At 39.0% G+C, this 26243-nt stretch overlaps 1 protein-coding gene across 4 annotated transcripts; it reads left to right on the top strand.

Moving 5' to 3' along the window:
- On the top strand, positions 1-26043 carry VPS39 (VPS39 subunit of HOPS complex). Of its 4 annotated transcripts, none has more exons than XM_074824185.1 (26): positions 1-209; positions 1830-1895; positions 2815-2841; positions 3291-3355; positions 4165-4207; positions 5236-5330; positions 6568-6663; positions 7355-7447; positions 9012-9195; positions 9718-9838; positions 10196-10316; positions 11099-11228; positions 12400-12542; positions 13407-13550; positions 14042-14183; positions 14464-14550; positions 17587-17660; positions 18271-18369; positions 18626-18743; positions 19218-19346; positions 19826-19928; positions 20887-20932; positions 21556-21705; positions 21878-22012; positions 22613-22704; positions 23859-26043. In XM_074824185.1, the coding sequence occupies exons 1-26, from the start codon at positions 137-139 to the stop codon at positions 23932-23934; spliced, it is 2652 nt and encodes an 883-aa protein (XP_074680286.1). In that variant the 5' UTR covers positions 1-136; the 3' UTR covers positions 23935-26043. The 4 variants fall into 4 exon arrangements, with proteins under 4 accessions (XP_074680286.1, XP_074680285.1, XP_074680287.1 ...); XM_074824184.1 differs by having other exon boundaries at positions 6565-6663; XM_074824187.1 differs by lacking the exon at positions 1-209 and adding an exon at positions 408-590 and having other exon boundaries at positions 6565-6663.
- The last annotated feature ends 200 nt before the right edge of the window (positions 26044-26243 follow it).

The following is a 26243-nucleotide window of genomic DNA, read 5'->3' as shown; positions in this document are numbered from 1 at the left end:
GGCCGGCGGTGGCGGCGGCGGCGCTGCTGCTGCTGTCGCTGTCGGGGCCGTTCACCCTGCGCCCCCCCACCCGCCGCCGCCTGCCTCTCCCCGGTCGGCGGGCGCTGCGGCAGCCGGCCCCGGAGGAGCCGCCGCCATGCACGACGCCTTCGAGCATGTGCCGATCCTGGAGAAGCTGCCGCTGCAGATTGACTGCCTGGCGGCCTGGGGTGAGCCGGGGGGGCCGCGGCGCTGCCGCAGCCCGAGCCGCTCCTCTCTCCCGTCCCGGGCGGTCGGGACGCCCCCTCAGCCATTCTTGGGGCCTCTGGCGGCCCCGGGGGTGGCGGTGTCGCTCGGACGCCGGCCGGCTGTACCCCGGGGCGGCTGCGGGGCGGCCGGTGGCCCTGCCGTCTCGCGGGCCTGGGCGTGCGGGCGGCGCGGGAGAGTTTCCCCGTGTTTTCGGCTCGTTGCGTTGGCTTCGGTGCCTGCAGCGGGGGGGCAGCTGAGGACGGGGCTGCCATGATTTCCAGTGCTGTAACCCTGGGTCGGCTAGTTTCTCGCTAAAAAGCCTACTCTCTGTTATGACTAAAGTTTATCTCGGAACTCCAGTGGTATGTTCAAGTCTTAGGTTGAGACTCTGCATGTGTTAGTGGTATATAAGCATAGGTTATATTTTTGGGCATAGTTGACATTCGAGATTCTGGTCAGGTGACTGTACCAGCTCCCTTAATGATAAGGTTTGATAAGGCTTTTCAAACTGCTTGAGCAGTTCCATCATATGTACTACCATAGCACAAAATTAGTAATTAAAAAAAACCCAGACACTGTGCAATTGTGACCCCTTTAATCTGTCAAGAACAAAATTATAGCCTGAATAGTAGTGCCACGTTTAATTGTAACTTATTTATGCTAGAGTTATGTAGTAGAGAAGACGTGAAGATAGTTTATTCCTGCATTGAGGCTTTTATCTTTTATCTCTTTGAAAGCATTTATTTTGCTGAAGTAGAAAAAAGCCTAAACCCACAGGCATGTGACAGTATGGTTGTATAAAAAGAGGTGCAATTCTGTCTCTACAACTTTTCTACCAAATGATGGAAGAAAGGTCTTGCAGGAAGCAAGATTTTATTAAAATACAAGTATCTGTTATAATGTGTGAGTACTAGATGTAGAAAGAAGTATTTGTGTATGCTTCTTTCCTATATGATTTTCAGCAAGGAGGAAGAATTTCAGTCATATTTCATCACCCATTAAAGACTCTGTGCCTTTTGTATGCTGTAAATAGGAAGAGTCTGAAACTCTGCCACAGAGTGTATACACAAAAAGGTTCTCTTTTCTAAATCTTGAATTACTGTTGGTCATTGAAGCAATTCTTATGCCACTTAAGCAAGGCTGCTGCTATCCTTCCAGGCATATCTGATTATTTCAGAGAGTTCTTATAAAAACTTAACTAGTTTAAAACCCAAATAAACCTACATAGAACTTCTTGTTCTTCCCATTATGTAGCACTGTTACTCTCTGGGAGATAGTAATGTCTGAAGAATAGTTTACTGCCTCTTTTGATTGCAGAAAAGATGCAATGGTTTGCTGCTTTGCCTTTGTATAAACAAGTGGGATGATGTCTAGGCTGTACTCTGTTTTACTGCTTGCTCTTTGGCCATCCTCTCCTGAGAATGAAAGCTACTTCCCAACACTTCCACCAGAGAGATGGTAGGAGACATGCATGTGGCTGCCATAGAAAGTCCTCTTTGGCATTTGAAAGAAGTTTCCAAGTGTGCTGATAAATGTAACTTGGCTGGGAAGGTCAGTCTTTGTTGAAACTAATTAGACTCTTTTTCTCCCCGTCTTTGTAGAGGAATGGCTCCTTGTTGGTACCAAACAAGGGCATCTTCTGCTTTACAGGATCAAGAAAGACATAGGTAAGTTCATTTTAAGAATGGCACAAAAAGTTGATTAGGTTATTTTTATTTCCTGCACTTTAAGAGGTTGTAGTGATGTTAACACAAGTATATTTAGTTACTGTTCTTTTCCTACATAGAGTTTAATTAACATTTGTGTGGGATCTGGTGAAAGTGTACGTAACATTTATCAGATGTGCAAGAAAGATAGCAAGTAGTATAAGCCTTTTATTTGTCCTAAAGTATGTTTTATATCAGGTCTCTCAGGTTTGAATGTATCGTAAGTTAGTGTAATTTTTGTGAATACAGCGCACAAACATGTGCAAAAGCAGTGTAGTGCGGGCGGCGCGGGAGAGTTTCCCCGTTTTCGGCTCGTTGTGTTGGCTTCGGTGCCTGCAGCGGGGGGGCGCTAGTTGCCAGAGATTTGATATATGTCTTCTGTTAATGAAGGAGTGGATTAGTGAAAGAGCAGCTTTATTCAGTGGGTCCATGAGCATCAAAGGGATGGGGAAGAGGGATCCCTCCTAACTAGTTGTCATGTATTTATTCTTCTCCCTGCCTCTTTGACAGTCATAAGTGTTCATAGTCTATTCTAGAGATGCCACAAATAGAACTGATCTATTTTCAGTTTAGTTAAAATGGATTTTCACTAAACAGATTTGTTTTTCACATTATCTGCTATTATGTAGAAACTGATGTTATTGAACATAGTAATGCCATGTAGTCCGGGACAGGAAAGAAAAAACCAAACATTTGTTTCCAAGTCCATGAGCTCTTGGAAAGACATTCATTTGTAGCAATTTGGATTCTAGAGACTGAATTCAGCTTGCTTTTTCTGAAACTTATAGGCTGTCTATTCCAGTCAGAACATGCTAGTCTTGAGTTGCTAGTGTCTTATCTCACATGGTAAATTTCTCCCCCTTTTTTGCATCAATGCCAGGAGAGGTTATGTCATCAGAAAGTGTCTGTAAGTCTTTATCCATAAAACTCCTTTTAAACCATTGTGGTGTAGTGTTTATTCCTTGTCTACTTTGCAGTGATGTGCTCCCTAGCAATTTAAATTGCTGATACTTGATTGGTGTGGATAAAGTCTTTATGGGTATCTTTGTGTCTCTGGGTTTCAAAATGTAATTCTTGTAATCTAAAATTCTAGCAAGGCAAAAATCTATTGATGAGGCTCTCAGATGAGTACAGGAAGTGTAATTTTATCTTTTCACCTGACTATGTAGAAGACCTTCTGATGCATTTAGCAATTAAGTAAAAGATAGCACAGATATGTTATAAGAGTCATTCTTCTAGTGTTAAGTGGCCAAGTTTGCTTTTGTAATTCTTTGTAATCTATTTAATGTAAGATATATTCAGACATAAATTTAAGGACAACTTCAGTTTACATACTCTCTCAAATCTTTCTGGTAGGTTGCAATAGGTTTGAAGTGACCCTAGAGAAATCCAACAAGAACTTCTCAAAAAAGATCCAGCAGGTAGGAAATACCATCTTCTTGTTGTGGGGACAATTTTCCAATGTTTTCAGCTAAGAAATGAAGTATCAAATGTACTTCTGGAATATCTGCTAAGCTTAACAAAAAATTACCCCCAAACTATAGATTCTTCTAGAGGTGGCACAGCCTGGTGTTTTTGCCCACTTTTCCCATAACAGGAGTAAGCTTCGTTTAGTTGCTGAAGCAGAAAGCAAGGAATTGGAACTTAGAGGTTTATTTTCACCTTTTATGGAAGTGCTGTTGTTTGCAGTAAATCTTCAGCTGCTCTGACTGAGAGTATTTATGAAAATGATGGTAATACACCAACAGACTGTAATATAGAAGTTGACTCTTGAATAAAGTGCTATAGGAATGTGAATGCAGTTCCTCTTACTTGGAATTTAGAACTAAAGTACTGCCAGTCTTACTACCATTTCATTTTTTTTGGAGAACTTTTGCTCATTGATTATATTGATACTCAGGAAAGCACTTGCCTCAAAGATTATGCAGCCTCTTTCAGCAACACTTTGCATATCCTTTAGAAGTATTTCTGTACTAGTAACATACCACTTATTATAGCATTTTTTACTAGCCAAGGTTGCAAGCTCTATGTGTTAGCTTGTAAAAACTGAGTGTAAGTGAAAGGCGTTGCAATAGCTGAAGGAAGGTTCTGCATAGATAGCTGCCTTGCTATTTTCATTATTTTGAGAGTATCTAAGATGCATTTTTTTTTTTTTTAGACTATCTATAATCAAGCTTTGGTCAGAGGTTTAGTTTATGAATGGAGTCACTAATAGAATTCTTTCTTTCAGATTCATGTTGTTTCTCAGTTTAAAATTCTGGTCAGTCTATTAGGTAAGTGAAGAAAATGTTCTAATATTTAACAAGCTCTTCTCGATGCAGTTACTTGGCTGAATGTGGCACCCTTTCCACACACCCTATGCATAACTGTTTAGTTGTTGAAAGATCATTTTGTAGAGTTTAGGCTTTTTCACTTTGCAGAGGAAGCATTATGCGGTATAGATTGAGAAGCAGCTTTGCTTGTCGTAAACCAGCTTGGAGAACAAAGTATTAATGCTAAGTTTTGTGATTAAAAATACATACGTGCACTAAAGTGTGTGTGTATGTATATAGTTTGTCTGTATTGGCGTGTGTATATACACATATATACATACATGCATGCGTGTGTGTGCACCCTATGATAGGGGCTAAAAGTTCTGTCCAAACTTACCTGATGTATGAAACTTACTGTTGATGTGTTACACCAAATTCAGTTTATATGCAGATGGCGATCTTTACCATCTTGAGGAAGATCTAAGTTTGCTTGTCTCTGGCTATATTTATTTAATCTTACAATCTTCCTATGTCTTTTTTTGCTTATGTCACTACTCCCTTCTTTATGATCTCTAAGTCCCGGCTCTTCCGACTCCAGCATGTGTAGATTTCTGCTGCCTGCGTCCTCGTGCGTACAAAAACTTGACCACAGTACCCTCCATTTGCAACTGCTCACTTTCCACTAATTTCAGGAGCCAGTTCAAAATGGTCTTTGCTCATACAGTCTTCCATGATGGACTTGCTCTGCTCTGGCCTGCTTGCTGTCCCTTCCACTGCCACTTCCTCTGCTTGGTTAGCACCTGTTCTCAGTTCCTTCATGTAATTTTACCAACGCTGGTGTTAGTTGTCTTTTCTGCATTTATTGTCTTGTATGTGCCTTAGCACTTCCTTTTCGGCTTTTGGGAAAACGTTCCTTTTCCTTTCTTGCAGTTCTTAGTTTCACAAGTTCTTCTTTTTATGTAAACATAAAATGTGATAACTTATTTGAATTGGCAATGAGCTTTACATATGTTAAATATTGAATAATAATTGAATTTTTTTTAAAACAGAAAATAACATTTATGTCCATGACCTGTTGACTTTTCAACAAATCACCACAGTTTCCAAGGCAAAAGGTGCATCGCTTTTCACTTGTGATCTTCAGGTAAGAGGAGGAACACAACGGCACAGATGTCCTTACTGTTTGAATAAAGATAACTTTTTTTAATTGCTGTATAATTAGGTTTGTTAGTTTTGTGTTACATGCAAGTTGCTTGGGTACTAGTGCTTTTTAAAATTAGTACCTACTGGATGTTAAAGCTTTGCTTAGGGCAACTGTTTTTAACGTCACCTTAATTTTCTTCTTGTGCTTCATAAGATATCTTCTTGTGCCTGTTGTAGTTGTAGCCTTTAATCTCCTGATACAGAACTTTAAGGCATTTTTATCCTGTAGTAACTTTGACTGTCTTTTTGAAAGATCCTCTGCAATATAGAAGCCATTCCCTTCCCTTAAATTGCCAGTGTACAAGCTCATAGTGGTTACCTTCCCCAAGCATCTCCATCACAGTTTTTGTTATGTTTTGTTTCTGTTAAACTGTATTGGCCCAGGGAGTCCCAGGGCAGTCGTGGTAGATTCAGCCCATAAAATGGTTTCATAAGGTATAGCAATTCTCTGTTCATATGCTGTGGTTTATTAAGTGACTCATTTCTATCCAAGTGAGTTTCTCAGCCTACCCATGTTGTTCAGAAACCTTATTCATAACCAGAAGAGATGGCTTAGTGCTCTTCATCCCTTCTTTTTATCTCTTTGTCCCATGGGAGCTTAGTGTTAAATATTTTCTAATAAGTACTTAGGGTTTTCTAGGTGTTAGAACTAGTGATGTCTTTCCAAACAACTTTAAATCTGGTCATTCTGAAGTGCCTTGTTGTTTGTGAGTGCAGACACTTAGCTTTTCTAGTATTTCTTGTCAGAAAACTTTTAATAGGCTAGAATATTAAACACCTGTTAATGTTTTTATCTGTCAATATAACATATTCTTTGCGTTGTTCCATTTCCTCCCCTATCCTATACTATGTAGAGTTCAAGCTTTTTATCCTAGTCTTCAGGGCTGGGCTGATAGCTCTCTACTGATCTGTGTGTGTGTGTGTCTTTGCTCTTTCTTTTTTTTTTTCTTTTGGTATTTTCTTGGTGTCACAATCCCTGCCAAAGTTCATTTTTAAGTATGTCACTCCCCCTCTCTCTGTGCTTCCTTGTTTAGGGAATGCCCTTCTGGCATGGATGAACAAAGCTGCTCTTCAGCTGGCAGCTTTGCTTCAGGCTGAGGATTCTTTTGGCCTTGTATTATCTTATTTGCCTCTTAGTTTGAGTGCCTGTGAGTTATGTCTGTCTATTTTCACAGCAGTCAGATACAGGGGAAGAGGTGCTGAGAATGTGCGTGGCAGTGCGGAAGAAGCTACAGCTTTACTTTTGGAAGGACAGAGAGTTCCATGAGCTACAGGTGAGTTGTGTTTCTGTAGTCCAGCATGCCTCAACAGGGAGTGTAGTTACTCTTTACTGCTTGCTGTGCAGTCCCTATTACTCAGAGGTACTGCTGACTTTCAGAGCATTGTTGGTTCTGCAGTGATTTAACGATGAAGCAGCAAATAAAATGAAAATACATGGTTGAAATCACAATTAGTGGCATTAATACAGTGTCATAAATTAAATCAAAGGCTGTTCTATATTTTGACGTTCTGGTTGTGGTACACTTGTAAGTCAGTGAAACGTATTAGCGTGCAGCCTCTATAAATGTATACCTAGCAACAACGCTGTGGAAGTGGGTCCACTTCTACTCAAAGTTTTCCAGGTCTGTTGTTAAGTCAGAAGGTAGTTACTGACAAGAAGCATAGAGAGCTGCACTTGTGAATACCGGAAGGATAAAAATAACCAATGGAAATGGGTAGAGAATTTTTCAACTATGCTTCTCTTCTAGGAAGTTAACAGCTAACTCAGAGCACACCCCTTTACTGTGCACGAATCTCACCTTTTTAGTTGCATGCTGCCCTTCCTTGACCAGCAGAAGTCAGGCACGTGTGGTGGGGAATACGGTGTCAACACCAGTGCTGCATGTTACGCTCTGTGTTGCCAGATTTGACTTTTGCTCTTCTCTTGTAACAGCCATTTTAACTTGTTTTACCTGGTTTCCTCAGGGGGACTTCAGTGTACCTGATGTACCCAAGTCTATGGCCTGGTGTGAAAACTCCATCTGTGTAGGATTCAAGAGGGACTATTACCTGATACGGGTAAGACTGGAGTTCAGAAGGCAGTGTTTAGGAAGATTTGGATAACAATAGACACTATGGAGGCTGCTCCTGTGTTCAGGGATTTAGCTAACAAACATTTATGAAAAACAGCATCTGGTACTCTTGCTATATGTGGTTTTGGAAAGGTCAGCCTAAGTCTGTCCTTTCAAACTGATGTTTTGTCAGGAAGTGATCTTCTGTTTATTGCTGTTGAAATCAGTGTTTGAAGCTCTTGCAGAAAAAAGGCATTGGAAAAGATTTTTTTGGTTTGGCAATGGTCTGCGTAAGCTCAGTTTGCATTTTATTTCATGTATTTATTCTCCTTAAGAAAGGAGATAGCTCTAAAAGGGAAAAAAAAACCCCAAGAATATCTCCAGTGTGTGCCAGATAAGAAGCTTAACCATTTTTTCTTTTTTTGATTCTTTTGCTGAACTGTAGTCATTTCAATTTGAAAGTCTCTAAACTTAGTGTTGGTAATTTAGTATTACAGTTTCCACTTAGGCTTCATTTGACAGCTATATTTGATTCTCTTTTCTGCCTTTACAATTGGCTTCTGCTGATATTACAGGAAAATGAGATGAAGATGAGGTGTACCACACATATGTACGTGTATGAACACGAGTGGCAACACTGCTCTGTAGTCGACAGGAAAACAGCACAGTAATTTTTACAGGCACTTCTAACCAACACTGCTCACAAGGGATGCTGTTCTGCAGACCTCTCCTAGATGTTGATTCCTGCCAGTCCAGTGATGTGGGTAGTTGTGCAGCTGCTCAAGCAACCAGAATGGAGACTTGCTGCCCAAGTGTCTACTTGGGTTGGTTCTGGTGCTTGAGTGACTCATCCTTGAGTGGCTTCATTTAAATAGGCAAAAAAAATGTGTGTGTCTTTATGGTATTGTTTTCTGCTGGCTAGCTGTTGATTTGTAAGAATGCTTGAGCTGTACTGCAAGGGAAGCAGCAGGAACATGCAGCTGGAGTTGAAGGAGCAGGATTCTCTGTTTTGGTGTCAGTGACTTGTTAGATCAGCTCATGAAACAGCTCTTTGGATTTTTTTTAAATTGTTTTTTTTGGGTGGGTTCAGTTCCCTGGACAGCATGAGAACGAGTGGCTAGGGCAGGGGAAGAAGGCTCGGCAGGTTGCTAGGCTTTTAGTTTGTTATTTATGTGGCAACATTCACTCATGCCAGAATAGAACTATGTTAAAGTTTTGGCCTAAATGAAATTCTCTGGTTACACTAAGAAGTGTTTGGACGCTTTAACTGATGTTGCTATTGTGCTGTGCATTTTATAAACCTGTATGTACTATGTGTTTAGATCCTGTTACAGTAACAGGAATACATCATCTCAGACACAAAAGTATTAATTCTTTATTTCCAAATGATGTATAAGCAGGATAAATGATGATATGCAGAAAATCTTATTGCTACTCTTTAAAATTGCAGTCGTCCTGTTAGTGAGTAGTCTGAGTTGTAAATCCCTCTGGGAGGTTTTTGACTTTGGTCTTCTGCAGCTTTGAAATAAGTTATTTTCAAAAACAGTTGTTTTTTTTCTTTGTTATTCTAGGTGGATGGAAAAGGATCCATCAAAGAACTGTTTCCCACAGGGAAGCAGCTGGAACCATTAGTTGCTCCTGTAGCAGATGGAAAAGTTGCAGTTGGCCAAGATGATCTAACAGTTGTGCTCAATGAAGAAGGGGTCTGTACTCAGAAATGTGCCTTGAATTGGACAGATATTCCTATAGCCATGGGTGAGAATTGGCAGTAATTTTTTAAAAATTTGCTGCTTTATTCCATTGTATATGACAAATTTGTTATGTTCCTGCTATTTAGAAACTAGCTGGATTTGGAGTGTGACAGTTTCTAAAGTATTTCAAGTTGTACTATGTGGAAGGTTTCATGTATTTATTTTTGTTTCTTCCCCATCTTTGCTTGTGGTCTGTATGCCTCTCTCCTCCTCAGGAGATGGGCATATTGCATGTCTTTAATAAAGGGACAAGATTTGAAATGAAAGTTAGTGTGTTAAAACACTGTAGTTCTTCTGGGTACCTGAGTGCCACAGAAATTCCTTATGTTGAAAGATGAACAAAAAGCCTGGTAGTAGGCTGTTAGCAAAACGCTGTCAGTGTTGAGTTTTGTTTTTAATAAGCAAAAAAAGGGACACATTTCAAGGGGAAAAATAAATTGAAGAGAAGTCTTACTTTAAGTCACGGCTTGTTTCAAGGAATACTGGAGAACAATCAACTTATATTTTTCACTTGTTTCACTAACAGAACACCAGCCTCCCTACATCATTGCTGTTCTGCCAAGGTATGTGGAGATCCGCACTTTTGAACCTCGTCTGCTGGTACAGAGTATCGAGCTGCAGAGACCACGCTTCATCACCTCTGGAGGGTATTGAGTATAACTGATCATTAATTTTTTCAGGCTGTGTGGGTGTATGATAGCACTCTGAGGAACTGGGAGAGGAAGAGGTTTTCTAACTCCCTTGGCTTAAGGAATAGCATTGAAGCAGTCTGGTTTTTATGAACAGATTAATGGAGGCCATACCTTGATTAAATAATAGTTGAGTGTCTTTGGGAATTTCTGATCGTGGGAGATAGATTCTCCTCCTTTCTGCTTTCAATATTGCTCAAGTTGCCCTTGTATCTGATTGATCCATGTATGTATTAACCAGGATTGTTTTTTTCAGATAGGGTATTCTTTCTCAGTGCTGGAACTTAGTAAGTGATCTTTTTGTTTTGTTTACAGCACAAATATTATATATGTGGCGAGTAATCACTTTGTTTGGCGGCTCATTCCGGTGTCCATAGCCACACAGATCCAGCAGCTTCTGCAGGACAAGCAGTTTGAGTTGGCTTTGCAGTTGGCAGTAAGTACTCAAAAACCTCTGGGTTTGCAACAGGTGCACTTGTGCAAAAGTACACGAAAGGATGTTTGCCTTCTGCTTGACTGTAGCTAGCCTGGAGAGTTTAACCTCCTTGCTGTCCACTTTGCACAAATTGGTAAACTCTGGCCTTTTTTGACTTAAGTTTTAGTTTTGTGCTTCCATTTCTCCATATTGACCTGTTGTGGTTTAGATTTTGAGATATCATCTTGTATGTGAAAGGTTATCTCTTAGCTGTTTAATCTTCAGACTGCTTGTAAACAGTTTTGCTTGGAGTTGTGTATGTTGTTTTGTCAAATGACCATTTTTTTTGTAATGGCCCTGCATATTATTATTAACATAATAATTTCTCAGAGAAGCTGAAGCAGTACATTTAATTGTATTGCTCTTACTGTTTGAGGTTTTTCTGGTTTGAGGTTTTTCTGGTTTCCAGAAACTTCCCTGGAACTACATTAAAATGAGTTAATTGCATTTTATATTGCTAACTTGAAAAAAAATTTTGAAAAGGCAAATGAGTGAAGAGATAGTTGCTCTGATAGAACAAGCATATAGATAAGCAGAGGTAGCTCTCAAATCTTCCACGTTATTTCAGTGACATAATAAGCATAGCATCTGAGAATCACCATCAGGTGTGTTCACTTTGGAAGGTGATCTTATTTCTTCTTACTCTCTCCAAAGGATAATACTCCTGTTATTTCTATAGAGTCTTTCCTTCTCATTTACAAGGCTGAAGAGTTTTTAATGTTTGTTAATTTGTGTGTATATAGGAAATGAAAGATGATTCAGATAGTGAGAAGCGACAACAAATTCACCACATAAAGAACCTCTTTGCCTTCAACCTCTTCTGCCAGAAGCGCTTTGATGAATCCATGCAGGTTTTTGCCAAGCTTGGTACAGGTAAATGCTTGGGTTGACATTGAGATACCTAGGTTAGGAGGAATGAAGTGAAGCTCGCAGACTGTTGTGTGAAGTTTTCTGTTTGTTTTCTGTTTTTCTTTTGTTTTAAAACAGTGGTGTCTTGTGCAGACCTCCCCCGTGAATGGCAGATAGCCTAGGCAGCTATTGAGCTTTTTTCTGTGAAACTGGTTATAGTACTTAATTAACTTCAGTCAGTGAGTTAAATCATGAATTTGCCCTTTGTGCAAAATATATTTGTATTGTAGGCTATTTTACAGTGTGCATAGCATGTACATAGACCCTTGAAGTTGAGGGTTTCAGTAGCTACCAAAAGCCTGCTTGTAGCTTGGAATGAAAAATAAGGAACCTCTGCAGATTTGCTAAATAAACCCTTGGACTCAGACTAAACTGAGGACCCTTAACCCTGTTTCCTGTTTAATGGACCAAGCTGCTGAAGCCAGAGACTTCTCTGTGGTTTTGGAAGTCAAAGTAGTTTCTCATGCTATTTCTCTGGTTCGTACTATGGACCTAAAGACTGGACTGTACCATAGAATAGTGCTTAAGACAGATCCTTTTATTGGTGACAGCACATTCCTTGTGCATTTAAAGCTAGAACTTTTACTTGTTTTGATGACACTTAACATCATAACATCATATTTACTTTGGAAAACTACAGTGAAAGAAAAGGACTGAGATCTCAAAATACTTGGAACTTAAATTAGAGGGCAGTAATTTTGAATTTGCTTAAACTCCATGAAAATGGTTGCTCATTAGTTACACATGGTGCTATTCAGTTCGTGTTTCAGGACAGCAAATAGTCTCTTAAAACATTGCCTGTTCCTAGAAATCCTGTCCTACTGTCAGAGTTCTTGATTTTTGGGATTCTCCAAGAAGAGCAATAAGAGGATTATAATAATGGCTTGTCCTCCAGGTGTGCCAAGTGCACAGGTTGGAACTTGTTGTGCTTGGACTTTGAAACATTCTTTCTCTTGCTGCTTTTGCCTTGTTTTAGCTTTTTTTCTGTAATGAGCAAATTTTGTTATCTGGAACCTTGTGGACATACAAGCTGACTACAGACAGCTCTGTTGAAAAACTAAGCTTGCTCGAAGGTTACATGCATTGCAAAAATGATGTTCCGAATGGTCACTAATCCTAGTTATTTTTTGCTTAGATCCCACTCATGTGATGGGTCTGTATCCTGACCTCCTGCCCACAGATTACAGGAAACAGCTACAGTATCCCAACCCACTGCCTGGGCTCTCTGGAGCAGAGCTGGAGAAGGCACATTTAGCTCTGATAGACTACCTAACTCAAGTGAGTGCTCCTATATCTGTTTTCAGAGCAGGGTTATTCAGTTTTCGTGTACTTTGTTGGTAAACTTTGATGTGCAGGAAGCAGTACACCTGCTCCAGCTCTGTCATGCTAGCCTTAATGGTTTGTCTTCATGGTTGTGAACTGTGGCAGCAGATCCTGAGAAAGCAGGGGAACTGGGAGGCACAAGGTTGCCCACAGATAAGTGGGACACATCACATGTGACTTCTGTGAGAACTGGATAAAATTTACTTATGGACCAGATCTAAATGAGTCCAGTATTTCATTTCTAGAAGACTTCTGAAGAGGACTTGAGTTCTTGATCTTTTGTTCTTGTTTGGTGGCTATCATGGTGGGCACTCTATCCAGGAGAGAGGTCAAAAACATGCATTAAAAGGTGTAGTGGGAGGTAGCGGGTACTGTAGTTTCCCGTCCTCTTTATTTTGTTGTAACTGGAATCTGAATTATTCCGTTGCCATTCTTGCTAGAGTAAAAGGAAGCTTGTGTCTGAAGGAGGATAGTTTTTGTGCCTAGTAGTTTAAAACCTAAATTGTTTTCCGGATGTTTTAAATGTCTCCTAACTTCTCTAAAATGTCTCTGTTCAGTTTATTGACCTGACTATTTTCTCAAGACTCTGGACATTTTGCAGAACTATAAATTTGCAAAACAAATCTATACACCTGAATGTGGTTGGAAAGATGATGTGGTGAATAGTTAAATAGTTAATAGAAATTCTTTAGGAAACGATTAAAACAAGTTATTAAATTGCTTTAATTTAGTCTTTTTACTTGATGGGTTATATTTGATGAGGTGGGATGGAGAAATTCATGGCCTTTTCCTGTTAAAATTTCCTTTGATGTCCTGCAGAAAAGAAGTCAGCTGGTGAAGAAGCTAAACGATTCTGACCATCAGTCCAGTACCTCACCCCTCATGGAAGGAACACCCACGATCAAATCCAAAAAGAAGCTGCTACAAATCATTGATACCACCCTGTTAAAGTGTTACCTCCATGTGAGTTTCTGCCTGACCTAGAGGCTTTTCCTTTACTGTGCAAGCTCTGTGGGAATTTCAGGCTGAAACATTTAAGAAGGAGCATAAGGAGCTACTTCAGAAATTCTCAAACAACCGTCTGTCTTTGGTCTAAAAATGATCTGTGAAACTTTGGTGCTAGCTAGTGTGCTTGTGGATCAGGAAGTAGTTTCTTGGAATAAAGCAGATGTGTCTGTTTCTGGTCTCTGCCTCTGTTAATAGAATGTGGCCACGCCTGTGTATTTTGAAGTTCTAATGAATGCTTCTGCAGGAGAGTATGATCTTTGCTATCAACAACTTTTCAGAGCTGACCTTCATCCTTGAAGGGGAATAGCTCTGATATATTGTTTTCTTTCTGTCCCAACAAATTATGGAAATGAAGATGGGCCTTGCTCTAAGATGTTAAACTGTGATTTCTTATCTTAGGAGGTGCACATTAGAAATATGTTTAAGTGGTGCCTTTTTGCTTGCAGACAAATGTAGCACTGGTGGCACCATTGCTACGTCTGGAGAACAATCACTGCCATATTGAGGAGAGTGAGCATGTACTAAAGAAGGCACACAAATATAGTGAGCTGATAATACTGTATGAGAAAAAAGGTCTGCATGAGAAAGGTAGGTATGAGGTTGGGGTGGGGAGAGGAGAAGGGCTAGGAGCAGGTGTTCCTAGTGTTGAGTTTTAAACTGTCTTCAATAAGTAGGCAATATTCTGAAGAGACTGTTTCTGGGTCTGTCTTGTGATTAAATTGGTCTTTGTTCCTGTTACCCATTTGGTCTGTGTGTTTAAAACAAAACTTTTTGTCTCTGGTAGCAGAACAGGAAAACTTTTTTTGTGGTTCAAGTTGGGATGATACTTGTGGCTACAAAGGAATGAACCTTTTTGTTGTTCTGAAAGCATTACAGGTACTGGTGGATCAGTCAAAGAAAGCCAACTCGCCTTTGAAGGGTCATGAGAGGACAGTGCAATATCTGCAGCATTTGGGTGAGTGTGAAGGAGAGGGCTGTTTCTGTGAAGGTGTTACTCTTTTTGGGCTTAGTGGTTATTCTACTGTTCAGCAACTTTCTAGAGGTTATCCATCTAAAGGATATCCTTGTCATCTTGTCTGGTTTCTTGCATAACGCAAACTTCGAGGATGAGTTCACGAGTGTATTGTTGTAACTTGAGTGTCTTATTGGAAAACATACCTTATTTCTGATAAAAATTTCCATTGGTAGAAAACATGCTGTAGTATTTTAAATTTTCTTCCAGTGATGATATACCATTGCTGACAAAAGGCAAGTCTAACTTCTGGGTTAGGTTTTCCAGCTGAAAGTCTGACTTTCAGATGGTGGGGCTTGTAGTATCTTTTCTGAGATGAAGAATCCTATATGAAGTTTTTGTTTTCTGTGTTTAGGTAGATCTAGATAATTACCTGACAGCTGCTGGTCACAGCGTCATGGTAGGAACTTGCTTGGTTGACTACTCATTGTGAAGTCCCAAGTCCTTTTTTGGTTTTGCTACTTTTGAGAGTAGTCCCCTCCCATCCAATAATACTAGTTATTTCTAAATGCACAACACTTTAAAAATGTCTACTACTAAAAGTACTAGTTTGGGAGTGAGAAGTTTATGAGGGGAAATACCTTTGTTCATCTCCTGGTCTTATACTGTTGGCAAAGTGATATTTTTTTCTGTAATTACTGTTTTCAAGAACTGCTGGCTTCTGTTGGCAACATGTTTGTTTAGTGATAATACATTACTTACAATGACATTAAGAGCTTTCTGGTTTGTGCCATGTGTGCCTCTTACACTTATTCATTGGTGTCATTTGGTAATGTCAGTCATCTTAAGAGAAGTGTAGGTATGTTATATTCAGCATACAGCTTTACAAAACAAACTTCTCATCTTATGAAAAGGACAGAATAGTTTTTTAAATAAATTCATCTCGATTGACCTATGTCAGCTATTTGTTTGTTTTACCTGAGATTGATGATGTTTAAGACCTATGATTATCCAAGTTGTCTGGAATATTTTCTAAAAATCCTGGCAGCTTGCTAAATTTCTTTTAGACTTCCGTAGCTTCTCTGTTTCAGGACCCCCTGAAAATCAGTTTTCATGTATGCTTCTTGCTCAGCTCTTTAAAACTGATGGAGGATATTTGGGTCTGTTCACTTCAGAGTAATGAAATACAGGAAACAACCTGGAAGGTTAACTACTGCTAATAAATGGAATGTTTTACACTAATGTCACTTGCAGATTTTTTTTTCCCCCCAAGTAAATAGCAGCAGTGTAACACTGTGTGTGTGTGGGGGGTGTTTTTAACTGCACTGCTCATTCTGCCTTGGTTAATTGGTAAGTGTCACTTCCGGGAGTCCCTTAAATAAGATGATAAAAGCATTTCAGAGTGTGGGGTTTCTACAGATTTTTCCCTCTGCTCGCCCCTTTGGTGAGGCTTCTGTAGTTATGAGCTTCTAATCTAAGTAAAAATTGATCTTTAAAAAATTTTGTGGGGGATGTATTTTTAGTTGCTTTCACTTAGATTCTCAGTGAAGTAGAAACCCTTCTTTAGTCATTTCTTGTCTGTAGGTTTTGGGGCATTTAATGAAATGTTCTTAAATAGTTCTCAGGTAAGTAGAGAAAATTTCCTCCAGGCTTGTAGCTGTGGTCTTTTCAAGTCAGCAAGTATGTATCGCTGGTTTGGATTTGATACTTGCTGTTTGTCAACAGGGTAAGCACTTACTGTTTATTGCATCAAAGCAAATATTAATTGTTAATTCTGTGATTGTCCATGTCCATCAAAGATATACTTTATCTGTGCAGAGGTAGGCACAGGAGAACTATGTATTTGAGTGGTAGATAAGTATTTAGATAAGTATTTAGGAGATAGTGTAGTACACCATTCTTTATCTGTTAAAATAGTGTTGTGCAGAATTTCTTCCTATTATAGCTTGTATCTAAATTAGGGATTTGTTGCTGAGAAAGTTTGGAAATTCAGTGTCTGCTTTAATTCTAGCAGCACACAACATCCTTGCTTGTGACCTTCAGTGTAAATCCCCGTGCAGCTGAAGGTTCTGTGCTGAGGGAGCCTGTTGTTTTGTTTTGTGGTGTGATGCAATGTTGGCCTTTTAGTTCTCTGATCTATAAGCTTTGGTAGTTGCTTGATGAGCCCTTCCTCAACTTCTGCCATCTTGAGTGTTCTGAGTAGGTTGTAACTTCATGTTCGATTTGGTCATGATTTCAGTAAAAGCAACGTGGTCAGTGCTTTAGAAAGGAGCTATTCTAATTAATCTCACGCTTGTTTATAAGGAGTTAGACTTCTCTGTCTCTTGTTCTGCATGAGAACTTACTCCCATGACCTGTAGGTGTAGGTTTCTGTTTCTTGTGTAGTTGTGTTGTTGCATTGTTGGGGCAGTGAATGCCTTCATGGCTCTGATCAGGAGGGTGAGGGGAAAGTCATGTTTTCCTAACATGTTTTATAAACTTTGTGAACCAAATTGTCCAAATGAAAGTATTCTTTTTAAGAGGCATGTCCTAAATTTTCTTAAACGTGGAAAAGTTATTATCTGTCATGTAGTTTATCTGTCATGTAGTTTCTATGCCAGTTACTTCAGTACTGTAATGTTTTATTACTTGTTATGAAGTATTTGACCATTTGCTATAGAAGTCATTATTAGTCTGGCAGGCTGGAAATGGACTGAAGGAAGTTAAACAAGTGAAAAGTACAGTGCTTTTTCTAATTGTAAGGGAAGGCTTTTGGAATGTGATTAAGACAACTGAGCTTGGTTTTGGTCTGAATTGACATTTGGTGGCACTTAGTATTTGAGTTAATTCTTGTTTCTGTTTGAAATCATGTTTGAAAAGTAATGAAATTGTGGTTTTAGCCTGGAATGTGTGATTTGCTTGACTTGAGTGGGGGGAAAAAAACCAAACTGGATTCTTCCTGTAGATTAAGCTTTGCTGTCTCTGAAAGAATCTGCTGTATTGTGAGTAGATAGATATTTAGAATTTTTTCATTGAGCACTGCTGCTTTTTGTATTCCAGGCACAGAGAACTTGCACTTAGTATTTTCCTACTCTGTCTGGGTGCTGAGAGATTTTCCTGAAGATGGACTGAAGGTAAGTGTGGTTGAAACAGGCACCTTGCAGTTGAGATTCTTAGTGCAGTGTATGGAGTTAGGAGAACTCAATGTAAGAAGCCATGTATTAATGTTAGATCCAATTAAATTTATGATTTATATTTTCTATGTTCAGTACTGTGGTAAGATTAGCAGTAGCTAGAGCAGAGCAGCCTTTCAGTTTTTCTTAGGCTTTTCCGTTGTTGGAATATCTTATCTTGTAATAAGCTAGGCACCTTTGACACAACAGTTAATGTTGTTGGTGTCACACTTTTTGCACAAGAGCCTGACTGAGTATTTAAATGGCAAATGTCAATTTGCCTTTTGTATTTTCTCTCTCCTTTTTGATATAGAATTGACTTCTTGTATTTGGGAGGTGTTGGGCACTGTAAAAGAAGAATGTTAACCAGGGCAGAAGTGGGGTTGTTAATTCAGATGCGAGAGAGCTTCTGAATGCCTGAATAAGCTGCTCAGATTTTTTTTTTTTATACTTCTTGTGCTTACTCTTTAGACATATGTGATGTTATGCTGGGCTTTAGTGCCTCAGAGAAAATACACCATGGCACTTAAAAAAAAAATCATCGTTGTGTGAATAAAATTTTGTTTAACAGATATTTACAGAAGACCTCCCTGAAGTGGAAGCTTTGCCACGAGACAAAGTGCTCAGTTTCTTGATAGAAAATTTTAAAAGCTTGACTATTCCTTATCTGGTAAGAACTCAGTCTACTAGTGCATTACATTCGGTACAACATGTTACATATAAGGCTTCAGTTCTCCAGGCATTGGAGCCTGATGCTGTCTCAAAGAATATTAGCTTTGCTGTAAGTTGTGCAAAGAAAAAATAATTAAAATATATGAAATCCTAAAGTCAAGATTGGTAAAGGCAGACATGGAACTGTTGCATTCTTATAACAAATGACTTCCCAGTGGAAGTGTCTGTAACTGAACCTGAACATGTACTTACAGGAACACATCATTCATGTCTGGGAAGAAACCGGTGCAGACTTTCACAACTGTCTGATCCAGCTGTACTGCGAGAAAGTGCAGGGCTTAATGAAAGAATATCTCAGTTCTTTCCCTGCAGGTATGTTTAGCCTTTTCTGATGGCAAGACCAGGGGCATGGGACAGCACAGGGGAGCCTTCACAGTATATTGCTATAACCCTTCCCTGTTCACATCCAGAAGAAGATATCCCAAGTGATGAATGAACTGGAACAACAAAAGTTGTGGGTTTGTAGGGAAGTCTATTTTATTGCCTCCCTAGAGATATTAGGGGACCAAGTGACACTTTGTTCATGATTAATTGGAATGTCAGCTACTGCTCCCTGAATTCTGCATGATAAGGGTAGGGAAGAGTCTTGAATAACTGAGTCTATTGTTTTAACCCGTCGCTTAGTGTGTTTTAAGGAGCTGAGGTAATTTGGCAGGTGCACCAGAATCCCAGCCCATGTAACAGTTTCATCAGCATTTGGTTTCTCCTCATAATGATTTGTTTATCTTCTTCTGAGTATTGAAATAGTTGTAATACCATAACTTGTGTTGATTTTCTTCCGCATAGATAAAACTCCAGTGCCTGCTGGGGAGGAAGGAGGAGACTTGGGGGATTACCGGAAAAAGCTTCTACTTTTTCTGGAGAAGTCTAGCTGGTATGAACCTAGTCGACTAATTAGTGACTTCCCCTTTGATGGTGAGTTCAGTTTCCATAGGTTAATTAAACCTTAGCTTATTACCTTGTGCAGCAAAACCTCCTCATTTACTGTAGAATCATGGTAACTAGAAACAGAGAAGGCGGCTGTATCTGTAACTGTAGGCCCCTGGTGTCTATAGTGTATGCTCTGGTTTTGCTTGCATAGTTGGGTTTACCAGTCTCTGCAGGATTCCTGTAACTGTTGGCCCAAGACCTTGTGGTGTCTCCCATCTCTTAGTTAGCCTAACTTTTTGATGAGCCTGAATTGCTCAACAGATCTGAAGTTTCTTGTTTTTTAAGGTTACTTAAAAATTCATAAAATGTTACTGAGACTAGTGAAGTAGACTTACAGTCTCAGTGTAACTTTAACCTGAGCTCAGACTGCAGTTTATAGTTCCTTCTGTTAGTCTGGTCACTGATGGAGCTTATGTTGTCATTTCTCTGTGTAGCTATTGACTAATCCTTCATCCTGCCACTAGGTCTCCTAGAAGAGCGTGCTCTGCTGTTGGGTCGTATGGGGAAGCATGAGCAAGCTCTGTTTATTTATGTTCATATTTTGAAGGACACCAACATGGCTGAAAAGTAAGGTTTTTCTTTTTTTTTCTTTTTCTTCAAGACTTTGCTTGCTTGCTGTCCTAGGGATCGAATGTGTAGTAAAATGTTGCTGTATGTGGAGCATGAACGCTGTAAGCCTTCAGGATCTTCTGGGTTTCCATGTTTTCTTGACTTTTAGGCTCTTCCAGGTATCTCTTCACTACAGATGATGCTGCCGTCCCCTTGAGGTTTACCTTTTCATGCTCTTCTGTCATTGCACTTTAGAGCAATATGACTGTCATCGATGAGTTCTTTTTTTCCACCTAAGGAGCTTGTGAACTTCTGTATCTTGTTCTATTTTCTTTCTCTTTGGAGAGACATTCACTTGCCCAACTGCAAAGTGAAGCTCCTTCAGTTAGCAGAATCCTCTGTAGTAAAGATAAAGCATTTTGCTAGATGTAGTGTGTCAGGGAACCACCTGAGTGAATCCAAAGTACTTAGCTGAAAATAGAATTATCTGATATGGTCAGGTATATCTGAACATTGGGGCCTGTTCAACATAATATCTGTTAAAGCTGGTTTCAGCAAATACCTGTTAGAGGATGTTCAACCCCAGTATGCAGTGTACACTACTTGAACACCTTCTCTTTGTGATTCAGATAGAGTAATTAGATATATCTACACATACATTTTTATGCTATGATGTGTTGACTGGAGACATCTTCTTCCCCTTTTTTACACAGCTAAATTAAATTTAGTTTCTGCATTAAAGCTTTTTAAGTTGATCAGAAGTGGGAGACTTGCACAAACCTTCCCTTTTCTCAGCATTATAATACAGAGTAAATAGTGTAATTTTGTTGTGCAACTTGATTAATTAATCAGAACTGAATGCATGGTCACCAAACTTGGATGGCTTCAGTAATCAAAGCATTTAAATATTAATGTGTGGATTGATTCTCTGGGCTCCAAAACTCCCTGCATTTCACTTGATTCTTCTCTGTTCTAGCTACTGCCATAAACATTATGACAGAAACAAAGATGGCAACAAAGATGTAAGTAGCTTCATCTTCGCAGTCTTCCTTTTTAGTGAGAATGTATTAAGACTATTCATACCATGTTATGGACTTTAACGTTTTTGCTCTGTATAGACTTTTTCAGGGTTTGTGTAGGTGAACAGGAATCTATGTGTGAGCTCTTGTAATTTAGGGATTACTAGATGATTGAGGGTTTTTTATTTCTATTTTTAAAATTTTTTTTTTGTTGAGAATGTTTCTGAATCACTGGAGTTGAGCATATATTCTGTAACTAAACTTCTGACAGAATTCAGAAGACAAAATACTCTGTGCTTATTCTGCATAGATCCACAGAAAAGTCAATGGTAAAAAGCAATGAAGTGTTGGTTTCTAAAGGTTACGGATGAGTTCTGTAAGATAAATGAGGGAGGCGTGTTTAAAACTACTTTTCTATAAAAACTTTAGAATGCAAGTCTTAGAAGGCCTTGAACATCATTGGTACTTTTTGTTTCTGTTGTTTTAAGATAAGAGCTGTTTAAATGAGCACTTCAGAATTTTGCATGACATGGGTATGACTTACTAGTACCACGTCTGGGTTCTACCAACGCTGTCAATTGTGGATGTGTGCAGTCGTTTCAGAACTTTACTTCTGTGTGCCCCAGGTCTATCTGTCACTGCTCCGGATGTATCTCTCCCCACCTAGTGTTCATTGCCTGGGACCAATCAAGATGGAAGTGCTGGAGCCTCAAGCCAATCTGCAGGCTGCTCTGCAGGTTTTGGAACTACATCACAGCAAACTGGATACCACCAAGGTAAGGAAGACTTGTACGTACTCAGTGTGTACTGTTGGCAGAAGGTGACAGAGGGTACTGGAGTAGGCAAGAGAACAGATGGTAAGAGTGTCAAGCTAAATGTGTCAATTTCTATTCTATTTTGTTCTCTATTCCATTTTAATTTTTCCTAAGTAAGTATATTTTGCTCCAGGCGATAAACCTACTCCCAGCAAACACACAGATTAGTGAGATTCGAATCTTCTTAGAGAAAGTTCTTGAAGAAAATGCTCAGAAGAAAAGATTTAACCAAGTACTCAAGAATCTTCTCCATGCAGAGTTTCTGAGGGTAAGTACTCACCACCTGTCATTTATTGTAATGGTGTTTTAAAACAGATGTTCAATATTTAAATTAACTGTTCCTTATGGAATGTGTGTCCTCTAGATGGTGCTGTAGTGCACTTGAAATTAGTAGGTGTGCATTAAGTAGATTGAATGTCCTTTTTTCAGGAGATGGTGAGTACGTTCATTTTTAGTTTGGACGAGGTGTGTGTTTTTGCTGTGAGTCTCTGGACTCACTGTGCTCTGGTGTGCATTACAGGATGATCTTGGATAGCATGGATTGGATTTCTTTCAAATAAACTAAACCAGATGATGCAGTTCAGTAGTTCACTTGAACATTCCTTAGTGATTAGAATGCTTTAGTCTGTGGATCTGTCTAGTTGAAAGTAAAATCCTGCAATTCATATAGTGTGGGTGTTGGGTGTTCAGTACCACCTGCTCTGCTCTACAGACCTGCTTCTTTTGTACTGTACAACTTGCTAATGTAGATGCAGCCCCTGAAAATTAAATGTGACAGTTTTCAGCTTCACCAGACTAGAAGGGACCTGTGGTATGGCATTGCTTTTTGAGCAAGATGGTGTTTTTTTTTTTTTTAATTCTTCTTTAGGTCCAGGAGGAGCGGATCTTGCATCAGCAAGTGAAGTGCATTATTACAGAGGAGAAGGTGTGCACTGTATGTAAAAAGAAGATAGGTAACAGGTGAGAGAGCATGTATCTTAAAGCTTGGGAAACTGAATCAACTATGAATCTGGTACACTTAAACTAAGAACGCTGCAAAATCTGGAATGTGTATATACACAGAGAGAACAGCAGTATAAGGGAGACATTTGAAGAGTGTTTGAGTTACAAATTACATCACTCAACTGGGAAAACATCGAAGATTTAGTCAGTGAAGTTTCCTACAAGAGTTTTAATCCTGCTTTCAACAAAGGAAAATAAAATCCTTTCAGAACCTCATAAGACTTCTTCACAACTCTAGAAGGCAGAAAATTGCTTCTCATATGGAATTTGGTAAATTTTCTAAGACACTGCCTGCTACCCACTTCTTAACTAGAATTAAGAAGGATAATATAAAGAATCTCAAACTAAGATACATGTGTTATAGTTTTCTGTATCTGGCTTTGTGATTCCCTGTCTGAGTAACATTTTGTGGCCTGATTGTCTTATGACATCTAAAAGTAGAAATAATTCACTTGATACCCAGATGCCAGTAACTTCTATCATTCCTAACAGGTAATTATGAGTTAGGATAGAATGCAAATTTTATTTGCATTTTTTTGATTTTCTCTTTGAACTCTAGTGAAATGCCACATGACTAGCTTATTCATTGTTTCTCTTGTTGATGTGAACCCTTCTGAAATATCAGTAGCATTCACAATGACAGGGAAAGGTTCTTCTTCCAAAACATTTTAATGAACACGTATGTCTAAATATACTTATTGCTGTGCATATTCAATTTTTTGCTGTTGGTATGTAGCATCAGAATTTATATTTGCATATGCAGTATTGTTTTGGTTGTCTAGGATTTTTCTAATGCTGTTAAGTTCAACAAGGTTTTGAAGGTCAAGCATGTCACCCAGTCTTTAACTTGTTACCAGTGACTTCCAAGTAACTTGTGCCTACAGAAATGAAAATAGATACTATTTTTTTAAGAAAGAAACTCTAACAAAATCCATAGAGTTCTTTTGTCTGGTTTTCTCAAGAATATATTCAGGCTATAATTTAAACAAGAAAAGTGTTGCTTTTAAGTAAGCATCTTTTTCTGATTCTGCACAGCTTGGATGTTCTTGTTTGAATAGGGAAAACTGTTTGTCTGTATTGACAGTTGATTTTTGTGTTCTGTCTCTTTACAGTGCATTTGCTCGATACCCTAATGCAATAGTTGTGCATTATTTCTGCTCCAAAGAAGTCAACACATTGGACACCTGACGTTGTCATGGTCAATAATCCCAACATTTGTATGAAATTCAGAACTGATGACGTAAGAAGTTGACGCCTCTGAGATTTTTGAGGCTTGTTGCTAGGTTCTCTTACACTGGGTAGAAGTCATTTGTATTTGTGGACTGACTGTACCTATGGCAATATCGATTTACTAGAAAATGACTTTAATGATGTTGTTATAGTGCTGGCAACTACGCTGAACCTCTCAGTACTCAGATGAAGAATAGAAACAGATTTTTGTAGTGAGTTTTGTATTGCACTCCAAACTTGCGAATGAGTTGTTAGACAACTGCTGGGCATTCACCACAAGTGAAGTTTTACTCTAAAACTTACCTGCTTAGGGTGACAATGTTGTGATTTGGTCTTGTATGTAAATAATTCTTCAAAAAAAGAAAGTACCTTTAAAGTCTGCAGCTGTATCAGTGTTGCATGGAGATCACCAGGTGTTTGGCATGGAGAATGCTTCTGTGCCTATTTCTAGACCTAGAAAATACAATTTCTTTTCATCTCAGTAATGGGAATGTTTAAGTGCTGGCCAGAGGAATCTTTTTATTAATATTCAGTGTTATCACCTGACCTGATAAGAAGCAGTTCCACAGGAGGTAGTCAGACAAACAGTAGATACCACTAGTAAGCTTTTTTTTTACTTTAGTTTGAGAGCTGTAAATTGAATTAACTTGTGTGTTGTTTGCACTGAATATGTTCACTCTTAGCATGAGTGGAAGCTCAGAGACTATTCTAAGACGTTCACATCTGTACTCATACCAAAAAGCAAAGAACACCCTGTAAAGCAACTTCTGAAGGGAGTGAACTATAGTTATTGCTTGAGCTTCTAGACTACACTTGAGATTTGTATATATAAGTTCTTTGGTCTCTGGTTCACTTTCCAGCATTGAAGTAAAATCCAGACTATTTCAACATCTCTCTATTTTAAATGCTCTAGAACTGTGTTCTGCTCAGGCTGGTACTGTTCTGAAGTTACACTTGGGCCAGAAGTCTTAACTGCAAGAACTAGATTGTACCATACTCCTTGTAGGCTGTAATATTTTTGTCTAACTTATTTTTCCACAAACTTTAATCTATAGCAGATTGATATGAGGGTATTAAAATGTTTGATCGGTGCAGAAAGAATCTGTGCAGTGGTAATGAAAAGGCAGCAGTAGCAAATAACCCAATAGAGTGACTATTTGACTCCAATGTCCTAGTCTAGCAACACTTATAAATACGTAATTATTAAATAGTATGGAGCGTGGCATGTAACTACTAGATATCACCTCTTAACAAACTAGATGAGTAAAGCCTGTCTGCCTAAGGTGTAATTGGATCTCAGTTAACATTATAGGTTTACTGAAGCCCTTGTTATGTGAGTGTTTTTTAGGAACAGATTTGCTGTAGGCTGGCAAGAGTCCTAATTCACTTTCATTTGCCAGTGTTAATAGTTTCCTTGATAACTGTTTGGTTTTTCCCTTTCCACATGTGCTTGTATTTATCGTTCCTATGCCATGCATTCTTACGGATTTCTTGGTCCAGTGTTTTGCTACTTCTGTACTTGGATGTCTTGGGCAGTATTGCTACTGATGTCTTTCTGCAGAGGCTGGGTAGAGGGAATCTGTGGTGTTAACGTTTTTAATCTTGTATTTCTTCTATTTGAAGAAGAGCGCCTAAAAATACTTATATTGGATTTGCACATTCTGTATAGATCTTTATATACTAGTTCAGGTACAGAGGGAAGATGGTTCGGGAGAGTTGTGTTTACAGGTCATTAAGAATGAAAAGGGTATTTAAAAAGGCCCTGTATTCTTTGTATACAGATATAACAATATTGCTCTGATTTTTACCTATCTTATGTTAGTCTGATTTTTATTTACCTTCATTATCTGCTACCAGGAGAGCTGTATTCACATATGAGGACCTTCATTGTGCTTTTACTTACACAGTTAAGGTTGTGCCTCTGTTCACCTCCATTGCATACCTTTTACAGAGATGTAGTTTGTGCTGTAATTTTTTTTTTGTTGGTTCTTACCATGTGGTTTGGGTTTACTAACCATACAGCAGGTTTATCAAAGCAATAGATTGTAATAAATATTGTGAACCAGTGTGTGTTTCAGTCATTGTGCAGTTAAGCTTCTCTGGGCTGCTGTAGATTTATCTTTTTTTTTTTTTTTAATATATTAGTCCTTACTTTCTCCTGGAAGTCAGACCCAATGCAGGGGCTCCCAGTATCGCTCCTGCTTTACTATGTGTAATTCAAATGAGGCCATGTGATATGAGAGCTGTCATCACTTCTCAACTTTGGT

This window comes from Strix aluco, chromosome 4 (genome assembly GCF_031877795.1).
Source record: "Strix aluco isolate bStrAlu1 chromosome 4, bStrAlu1.hap1, whole genome shotgun sequence".
Taxonomy (NCBI): Eukaryota; Metazoa; Chordata; class Aves; order Strigiformes; family Strigidae; genus Strix; species Strix aluco.
The sequence above is the reverse complement of the archived record's forward strand: the minus strand, read 5'-3'. Positions and strand labels throughout refer to the sequence as shown.